Below are 10,363 nucleotides of genomic sequence, written 5' to 3' on the forward strand. Positions count from 1 at the left end.
AGACAGGGGGAGGGCACCCCAGGGAGCATCCGGGGCTGACGCTGGATGGAGAACAGGAGGGGACCGAGCCCACTCCCCCAGGGTTCTCTCCTGCCCCACCAGCCCAAGGTCAGCAATGTTGAGGACACAGAGGGTCGCAGGCGAGACCCCCCTTCCTTCACATGACTCACAAGTGAGAGGCAGGCACTTTCCTCCCAGGAGGAAATGCCTTCAAGGCGGTGCCCCGTCCCTGCAGGGGCTCTGATGCCAACTCCTGAGAAGAGCCGGGCCTCCCGGCTGGGAATGCCATAGCCTGATGGAAATGATGCTGCTGACACCAGAGGCGAGCTGGCCGGGGAGCAGAAAAGCAGGGCTGCTCTCCCCAGTGTCCCTGCATCAGACCCAGGAAGGGGCTCTGGATGGGCAGTCACAGGAGGGGTGGCGGGTGACACCCTCAGCGGTTCAGGGGAGCCCCGGGGAGTGGGGGAAGGAGCCGGGGGCACAGCCTCTCCCGGGACCCCCGGATGCCCCTGCACGGCCCCCTACCTGGGGAGGGGCCGCCTGCTCCCTGCCTCTGACCGCCACCCCGTGTTGCTGCAGCGGTGGGCGAGCAGCTGTTCCGCTCCGTGGAGGGTCAGGCGGCCTCTGATGGGGAGGAGGACGTCGACGATGAGAAGTGGCGGGAGGAGCAGAGGCCGGCAGCCGCCCGCGTCCAGAAGCTGCTGGCACGCCTCTCCGGCTGCCCGAGCGGGTACGTCCACCCAGGACCTGTGCCTGGGACTTGCCCGCTGTGGGCCACGTGCTTTCAGGAGGTCCGGGGCCACCCAGAGCCTCCAGGACGGTGGGGCCCAGGCCTGCTGTCCCCTTCTAGGTGACGAAAACTCGAACAGGGAGGCTGAGGTCCGGACCTTCCATCCGCAGGCCCTCGGGCCCTGCCCCTCCTGCAGGGAATGCAAGTGAACTCGCTCAGGATTGAGATCCTTTCCAGAACCATTTTTTCTTGAGGCAAACATTGTTTCTGGGACCGACTTCAGCCGGGCCTGGCTGGTGCTTTCCTATCTAGCAGCGTGTTTAATGCCCACAACACAACCACACTAAGAGAAGGAAAAGGGCAGACTGAGGATGCTCGCGGGGCGGTGGGGGTGAGGAGTTGCCCACAAGTCAATTGGTCTCTTGGAAACCTCAGTCTCTTCTTCTCTAAGACGAGCCAGTCAAATGGCAGAGGTTTCGTGAGGATTTGAGGTCCAGGGTCTGCAATGCTTCCTAAGCGGCTGATGTAGAGTAGGAGGGGGGCCTTGTTTTTATTATTTATTTGTAAAGTCCTGTAGATTCTTTGGGGTTATTGTTATCACCGATTCTTTAAGTCAACCAGCATTTATTAAGCACCTACTCTGTGCCAGGGAATTTGGGGTGGTGCCGGGAAAACCGCAATAAGCCAAAGGCCCCTCTCTCCTGGAGCCTCTATTTGAGGGAGGGGGTGACAAGCATGAAGAAGAAATTATAAACCAGGTGGGGGGCAGAGATGCTGGGAAAACCTCGCAGAAAAGGAGCTGTTTGAGCAGATCTGCCAGAAATGAGGGCATAAGCCGTGCAGATGGCAGGGGAACAGCATTCCAGGAAGGTGGAGCAGCAAGTGAGGAGGACGAGCATGTGGGAGGGACAGTGAGGAGGCCACCGAGGCTGGAGCAGTGTGAGGAGTGAGAGAAGGTGAGGTCGGAGTGGACGTGGGCACAGACAGGTGAGGCCTTTGGCCTTTCCTCTGACGGGGTAATGGGAGGGCGCCAAGCCAAGGGGTGCTGTGGCCTTGGCTTAGCTTTAGGGATGACCCCAGCTCTCCAGGCTGGAGCAGGCTCTGGGAAGCAGCTCCCCACAGTGCTGGCGCTCTCCTTTGCTGCAGGTGTGATGACCAGATGGCCAAGAAGCTCATGACTTCCTTGGGTCACTTTGGCAGTGCAGACCATGCCCGTGCCCTGGGGGAGCTGGAGGCCTGCCTGGCCCTGCTGGTGGAGCAGCTGGGGACCGGGGGCTGTGGCCCGAAGACCATCGACACAGCTGGGGAGGAGGTCAGCCAAGGGTTGGACCAATTCTGGAGTCTCTCAAGGGTGGAAGGAATTTGAGGGACCTCAGCCAAGTCCTGGGGCCTGCACAGAGAAGTGCCATGATTTCCTTTGACTTGAATTCTGTCACGATGAATTTTTGGGTTGCAAGTGAAAGGATCCTATCTCAGATTAGCTTGAGTGCAAAAAAGGTATTTATTGCAAAGTAACATGAGCTTTAGGCACAGTTGGATCCAGGGACTCAGATGAGATCTGAACCTGTCTGTTCTGTGTTTCTCTGGGTTATGGCATCACTTCCCCCTGTGTCAGAGAGGCTTCCTCCACACAGTGTGGGAAGGCAAGGCAGGACCACAGATAGCGCAAGGCTTCCACCAGTGCACCTGAAAAACTGCAGCAGGAAATGAGAATCTCACTCCCAGGATATTAAATCTCAGGGAAGAACTCTGATTGGCTCAGCCTCAATCATGTGCCTGTCCCTGGGCCAATCCCTGTGGTAGGGGGCAGTGTTGTGTGATTGGCAGCTCCACCAAAGTCAGATGCAGTGGAGGGTGGGCAGCTCCCAAAAGGAAAGGGGGTGCCATTCCAAGAAGAAGTGGGAAAGGAAGGCTGGACAGGCAGCAACAATAAATGGTCCCAAGAAGGTATCTCCATTTTAAGAAGACCACTTAGCATTTTTTCTCATTGCTCTAGTCCATAATAACTTTTCTATTACACAGTGACCAAATGTGAAATGCTGTTAAAAGTTATCCTTTCATTAAGTCCTAGCCCACTGTATTTTTGCAAACCATGGTTTAGGTATAAGTTTAGATGTGTAGCCCTGAAATTCTAAATCTTGAATGGTTTGGGTTTTGTTACATATATGTGGTCTGGTGCAATCCTATTGCCTTAAATAATAAAAATAATACCAATTAGCTTTTACAGCACCGTAACTGTGTGCCAGGCATTTGATGCACATTGTCTCATTTTATCCTCTAACAGCCTGTCTTAGTTTGCCAGGGCTGCTTTGACAAATAACCATGGCCTGGGTGGCTTAAACAATAAGAATTTACTTTCTCACCCTTTGGGGCTAGAAGTCCAAAATTGAGGTACTGGCAAGCCATGTTTCCTCTGAAGTGTGTAGCGTCCTGGCGGTGGTTGGCTGGCAACCCATAACTCGTCTCTGCCTCCGTCACATGCCCGTCTATCCCTGCTTTCTCCTCACTCCCACTGCTGCATTCAAATTTCCTCTTCTTATAAAGTCTCCAGTCATATTGGATTCAGGCCCACCCTGGCTCAGCTCGGCCTCCTCTTAATAGCATTTCCAAAGATCTTGTTTACAAATGAGTTCAACCCATAGGCCCCGGGGGTGAGGACTTGAACACGTCTTTGCGGAGGAGGGGAATGGTTTGATCCCCAACTCAGAGAATGAGGAACCAGGGAGCGTGGTCAGGTGGGCTAGACTCAGAGCCCACATCCTAAACCACTCCACGGGACCACCTGAAGCCAAGGAACATGGCGGCCACCCTGCTCCATCTTTCTGTAGACTTATCGTGTGGGTCAGTGGGGTAAGAACAAGAGAGGAGGCCTGCTTAGGTCCAAGCCTCAGTATAAGAAATTAAAAACCAAGGCAAAAAAAAAAAAAAAAGGCCCTTGAGCATTGCAATAAATAGGAAAAGATCAAGTGTATGCAAATATTTGGGATTTGCAAAAGGAACAAGAGGGCATGTCTTTCAGTGGCAGGCTGGGGTGGCTGCCTGGTAAAGTGGGACCAGTGGCACCTCCAACTCCTGGGACCTCAGTCTCAAGGTGGGGGGGCACTCCCTCCTATGGTAGGTCCCGAATCATCTAAGAATGTGGTTCAGGAGAGAGGTGGCTCCATAATACCAACCAGCACATGTGTGATGGAGACAGACAGCCTGGGTTCAAACCCTGGCCCCACGCCTGCATGACCTTGGGCAAGCATTTTTGTTCCTGGGGTTGCCATAACAAAGAGCCATAAACTGGGCAGCTTAAAACAACAGGAATTTCTTGTCTGGCCATTCTGCAGGCTGGAAGTCCAAGATCAAGCTGTCAGCAGGGCTGTGCTCCTTCTGAAGAATGTAGGGGAGAGTTGTTCCTTGCCTCTTTGAGCTTCTAGTGTTTGCCAGCAGTCCTTGCATTCTTGGCTTGTGGAGGCATCACCCCAAGCTCTGCTGCCATTATCACGTGGCCATCTTCTTGCCTCTGTCTTCACATGGCATTGTCCTCTCTGTTTCTGATCTCTTCTCCCCTCCTTGGATGAAAAGCGCCCCCCCCACGTGAATATGGCTTCATCTTAAAAATTCCATACATCATGACACTATTTGAGAACTTCAACATATCTTTTTGAGGGGCACAGTTTAATCTGTAACAGCAATTGTTCCACTTTACTGTGCCTTGGTTTCCTCATCTGGAGATTGGCATAAAACAGTACCATACTATATGAACCAAGTGGGTTAACACTCATGGAGAGCAGCGCTCGGTAAATATGAGCAATGGTTGTCATTGTTTCAGAAGTAGATACTTTTCTGGAACTCTTCCATGTTGCGTAGCTCATATAGGTTCAATGATGCTTCTCTTCTCATCAGCAAGGCTCTTTCCTCTGGGGCTGTAGTCAGGCCTGCCAGGGCCCCCTCAGGAAGTCTGTGACTCTTGTGGTTGGTGAGGGGCTTCCTTACCATACCATCTTGGAATTAATTGGCAGCCACAAAATTTTCCAAGGGATGTAGCTGGTAAATTTCAAGGAAACAGGGGATGAGGAGAGTTACAGAATGAAGCAATTGGCTGAGACTCATGGATGAGAAAGACCCTAGAGTCCCCAAGTCCAATCTTCTCAGATGTGCACAAGCACTGGGTCTTCTCTCCACCCACCTGCAGCTCAGGGTGACCCCAATGCCCAAGATCACCACACATTCAGCTGCTTCTCTCCATCCATTAGTGTGAAGAGCAGGGGCTGCCTTAACCCCTGGCAGTTCCTGCTTTCCAAGAGGGGTGGATATTTGGCACTTTGTGACTGCCCAGCACCCATGCCCCTTCCCACAGCACCCTCTCCCCCAGTGGTAGGCATACTGGTCGGTCAACCATCTCAGTGCATCCCTGGCCAAGGGTGGGTCAGTGACTCAGGAGGTCAATCAGGAACTCTTGACCTTGAGGGAAGACAGACCTTGGTTGAAGCATGTTATTTCTAGCTATGACCACTGGACAGGCAGATTAAGAAGTTCCTGCTGTCTTGACCCATTCCCAAGGCTCTCCAGCTGCCAGTCTATTCTGTGAGCCACCTGCTAGCTTTCCAACCCATTCTCTTTCTGTTGAAGATGGGTTTCTGTTGCTTGCAACCAAAAAAATTTTTTTAAAGAAACAAAACCAGATTCAGATTAATGGATAAGGGAAGGGAGAATGAAGTCCCTGGTTTAGGAAAGAAAATATGCATATTATTCCATCATCCTGACTTGCTGTGTGACCCAAGGCCAGGCTCTCGGCTTCCCTGGGCTTGAGTGCCATCCTCAGGGAGACATGGTGCCAACAGTTATTAGCAGGCTCTAGGAGGCCAGATGAGATGACCTCTGTGAAAGAGTCAGGAGGAAGTCTAGGCAAGCTAGGGGTCTTGCCTGGGGATGATGCCATGAGTTCTGGGGAGAGGGCAGCAGGGTGGATGCTAAGCCCCCTTTGATCCCCACAGGCGACGCTTCAGCAGAAGGTGGAGGAGAATGAGCACTTGAGGCTGGAGCTGCAGATGGTGGAGACAGAGAGGGTGCGGCTGTCCCTACTAGAGGAGAAGCTGGTGGATGTGCTGCAGCTTCTGCACAGTCTCCAGGACCTGGTAGGGTTATGGGAGCTGGCACATTCGGGAAGGGGAGACCCCTCTGGGTTAGGCACTGGGATATGGGCTTTCCTCCTGCTAGGCAGGTGTTAGCTCCATTTTATAGGTGTGGACATCGAGGCTTAGAGAAAGTAACTGAGAAAAGGGTGAAGACTTCCCAACTCATTTTATGAAGCACATATAACTTTGATCTCAAAGCCAGAGGAGAAGGGATTATAAAATGATGCACCCACTTTGGTAATCAGTTTGGTAGTTCCTCAGAAAGTTGAGTATAGAATTACCGTGGGACCTGGCCATCCCCCTTCTAGGTATATACACAAAAGAACTGAAAGCAGAGAACAGCCAAAAAAGGGAAGCAATCCAAGTGTCCATGAACAGATGGGATGGATAAACAAAATGTGCTTTGTACATACCACAGAATATTACTCAACCTTAAAAAGGAATGAAGTTCTGGCACATGCTACAACATGAATGAAACTTGAAGACATCATGCTGTGTGAAATTAGCCAGGCATGAAAGGTCAGATATCCTATGGTCTCACTTATGTGAAATACCTAGAATAAGCAAATTCGAAGAGACATAAAGTAGATTACAGATTACTAGGGACTGGAGTGGGGGAAGGAATAGGGAATTATTGCTCAGTAGGTACAGAGTTTCTATTTGGGGTGATGGAACAGTTTTGGTGATTCATGGTAGTGATAGTAGCACCATATTGTGAATGCAATCAATGCCACGAATTTACACTTAAAAGTGGTTAAAACAGGAAAATTTGTATACATGTTACTACAATTAAAAGTTAAAGAAAACAATACAAAAAATCAAAAGGGTATAAATACAAGAGAGAAATTTTAAGCTAATGTCACGTTTAAACAAGGATATAAAAACATTAAATAAAAAACTAGCAAACCAAATCCAGTAATGTTTAAAGAAATGCTACATGATCAAGTTGGATTTATTCCAGGAATTCAAGGATAATTCAACATTGAAAAAAAAGCTATTAACATAATACAACACATTGCAGATTAAAGGAGAAAAGTTATATGGTCATCTCAATATACGCAGAAAAGGCAGACAGTAAAAGTCAATCCCCTTTTATTATAAAACCTCTTAGCAAATTAAGAACAGCAGGGATTACCCTAACCAGATAAAGGAGTTTCAACCAAATACCCCTCACAAATCTGACACTTAGTAGTTGGAAACATTGGAAGGAATTCTTCTAAATTAGTATCAAGACAAGAATTCCTGCCGCAATGGCTCTGGTTCTTACTAGAGGCTATTGCCAGTGCAGGAAGACAAGAAAAAGAAATAAAAGCTATAAGGACTAGAAAGGAAGAGACAAAACTATCATCAATTGTGGATCATATTCATCTACAGAGAGTACTCCAGAGACACTAGAGGTAAGTTATCATAACTGGTTTACAAGGTGGCTGATAAAAAAAATAGCAGTGGCAAACCATTAAAAAACACATTAAAAAGAGAGACTAGCTATCTTGCTCAGGATTATACAGCCAATATGAGGTGGAAGTGGGAGTTGAACCTGTCTGTGGGGTTCAGAAGTGGGCTCTTCCCTCTTCATAAGGCTGCCTAGGACGCAAGTCTATCAAGGCCTGGCCAATGTAACACAGCCTGGATAAGCAGAGGATCCTGGGATGGGACAAGCCGAGGGCTGACACCCAGCCCAGTGCCTGGCAGGCAGGTAAGCATAGTGGTTCCCAGCATAAGGCTCTGGTGCCTTGTGGCCTGGGGACAAATTGTGCTTCTTCCCCTTCCCAGCTGGGTGGCTTTGGGAAAATTAGAATACTTCCTTCTCAACACTGCTTTCTTCTACTGGATATACTGGATATAATGGGGCTAATAGTATATTCACACAGTGGAATATTGTTCAGCCACAAAAGGAATGGAGTTCTGATGTGTGGTACAACACGAGTGCACCTTGAAGACATCTGATGAGGGAAAGAAGCCAGACACAAGAGGACAAATATTATATGTGCTCACTGATAGGAAATACAACAGGCAAGTTCATAGGGACAGGTAGTAGATTACAGGTTACCAGGGGCTACAGTGGGGAGATGTGGGGAAGAAGATTTATTGCTTAATGGTGCAGAGTTTCTTTTTGGGGTGATGAAAATATTTGAGTAATGGATGGTGGAGATGGTAAAGTGATCTTTATGAACATAACTCATACTAGTGAATTATACACTTCGAAAGGGTTAAAAATGGGAAAATTTGAGTTGCATCTATGTTACTACAAATAAAAGCTAAAAAAACAACAACAACAACAGAAAATGCAGATAGTAAAATAAGGCTGTTGCAAGGACTGAGTGAGTTAACGCATGGAGATGCTCTCTTATTCACAGCAACTTTCCAAGAGCCAGTGGAGGCACATAGACTGTTCTGCCAAATGTGTGGCCTTTGATGCAATGGGTCCTGCACACTGCTCCGTCCCACCAGCCTTGGGGAAGGAAGGAATGGTGGTGGGGTGGGAGTGTGGGCCTTTATCTGCCTCCAAGGAGCTGCTCTGAAGGCCCAAGGGGCTGCCAGTTTGCACGCCGCTGAATGAGGACCCTGCAGCCAATCTGACTCAGGCCTGTCTCCATTTCTTTTTAAGAACATATCAAAAAGAGCCTTGGGGAAGATTTTGCTGAGCACATTGGACGCTTGCAGGGACCGCCCACACGGTAGGAGAGCTCCCCATCTGTTTTAGTTTCCTGTGGCTAAAGCAAATACCAGGCATGGGGTGGGCTTAGACAATGGGAAGTTATTGGCTCACGGATTTGAGGCCAGAAGCCCAAAATGAAGCAGTCATCACGGCAGTGCTTTCTCCCAAAGACGGTGCCCGGGGCGGCTGCCGGTGACCCTTGGACCTGGGCTCCTCTGTCACATGCAAGGCACCTGGCGGCCTCTCCCCTCTCTCCTGGGCCCATCGACGTCCGGCTTCCAGCCGCTCCCTCTGTGGCTTTTCTCTCTCTCTGGGACCTTCCGTGTAAGGCCTTCAGTAACAGGATCAAGACCCATCCTGGGCTATACCTTATCTGAAGTCACCTCATCCAAAGGTCCTATTTATAAAGGGATCGACACCCACAGGAATGGGTCAAGTTGAAGAACACGTTTTATTGGGGCTCATAGCTCCAGACCATCACATCATCCTCCAGAACCTGGACAGGGTCGAGGTGGGGGTGAGGATGGGGACGGCTGTTAAGCATCTGGATGGGAAACTCTCTGTCCTGAGTACCTGGCCGTTATCCCTGCCCTGGACACTGCCCAGGGCTGTGGTCAGAACAGGCTTGGGGACATTACCGGGGCTCTTTAACAACAACAGGGGAACAGAACCCCCAGGGGAGAGTGCTAGCCAGTAGCCAAGACAGTCAAATCCAGAGGGCTGGGCAGAAGCCCCTGCTGGCCATTCAGACTCACCCGCATTCACTGGCGTAAGAAAGGTTGATTATTCCCATTCTACAGATGAGGAGACCGAGGCCCGGTGCAGTGCCCGTGTCCTCTGTTTGCAAAGTTCAGGAAGCAGAGTTTCTCCCTGCCAGTCTTCCCGGTGAAGCCCGGGGGAGCAAAGCCGCGCTCCCATCTCAAAGGGCCTCTCAGGGCTAATGGGCAGCCCGCAGGTGGGCGGGGCCCTTCGCCTCCCCAGGCGTCTCATCCAGGCATGTCCAGGCCCCTACAGGACGTGGTGTCAAGGAGGAGAGCAGGAATGTGCTAGAAGCCCCCTCCCCAAGGGCCTCTGTGGAAGACGGACAAGGGAGGGAGAGGCAGGGGCCTTCAGAGGAAGCTGGCAGGGCAGGGAGGGCACAGAGCACGACCTGGGGGTGCCCTGGTAAGGGGGTGCTGGGAGCTGGGCTCTGGGGCTCCAGGTGGGTCAGCAGAGCGGGTCCCTGCAGGACTGACCTGCCTTCCCTCCTCTTTCCCTCCAGAGGGGAGGTCTGTCCCCTTGGCCGTCCTGGACGCCCTGCACGACGCCCTGGCTGGCTGCCAGCTCTTGCAGAGACAGGCCTCAGAGGCGGCCCCCGCAGCTCCCGCCCTCCCCGATTCCCTGCTCATCCCCTGCGGAGGTGGCTGGCCCGGCCTGGGCGGCCTGCAGCATGAGAGCTGTGCTCCATCAGACTGACGGCCGTCAGACCAGCCTCCAGACCTCTCCACGGTCAGCCGGACCACCTCAGCAGCCAGGCTGACAAGGCTTGGGCCCCTGGGTACTCTCACTGCCATCGTCGGAACCCTGGAGTTCTTGGCTCCTTCAGGCTGAAGCCCAGAGCCTCCCGCTGCAGAGCCTCAGGCTCCTCCCACCCCTGCCTCAGGCTCCTCCCAGATTCCCAAGACCCCCCAGCATTCCTGCCCGTCGGCATCCTCGTGACAGCCCTGCAGTTGCTGGATCAACCTGCACCTGCTGCTGTTTCCCCTGCCCTCAGAGTAGAGGTGCCCACTCTCCCACCCCACCCAGCCCAGAAGGCCTTTCTGCAGCCCAGGATCTCCTCCCCTCCCAGCGCGTCTTCCCACCAGCCTTGCC

At 51.5% G+C, this 10,363-nt stretch overlaps 1 protein-coding gene across 1 annotated transcript in view; it reads left to right on the forward strand.

The window, feature by feature from the left end:
* The window catches only part of EFCC1 (EF-hand and coiled-coil domain containing 1), a 40,538-nt gene extending 30,477 nt beyond the window's left edge, over positions 1 to 10,061 (forward strand). Inside the window, exons 4-8 of the mRNA XM_004454842.4 lie at positions 580 to 730; positions 1,877 to 2,042; positions 5,713 to 5,853; positions 8,462 to 8,531; positions 9,774 to 10,061. Of these exons, the coding sequence (XP_004454899.2) occupies positions 580 to 730; positions 1,877 to 2,042; positions 5,713 to 5,853; positions 8,462 to 8,531; positions 9,774 to 9,967 (722 nt within the window). The 3' untranslated portion in view covers positions 9,968 to 10,061. The remainder of the gene's footprint in view (positions 1 to 579; positions 731 to 1,876; positions 2,043 to 5,712; positions 5,854 to 8,461; positions 8,532 to 9,773) is intronic.
* The last annotated feature ends 302 nt before the right edge of the window (positions 10,062 to 10,363 follow it).

The sequence above is a fragment of the Dasypus novemcinctus genome, chromosome 26, assembly GCF_030445035.2.
Source record: "Dasypus novemcinctus isolate mDasNov1 chromosome 26, mDasNov1.1.hap2, whole genome shotgun sequence".
In the NCBI taxonomy this organism is placed as follows: Eukaryota; Metazoa; Chordata; class Mammalia; order Cingulata; family Dasypodidae; genus Dasypus; species Dasypus novemcinctus.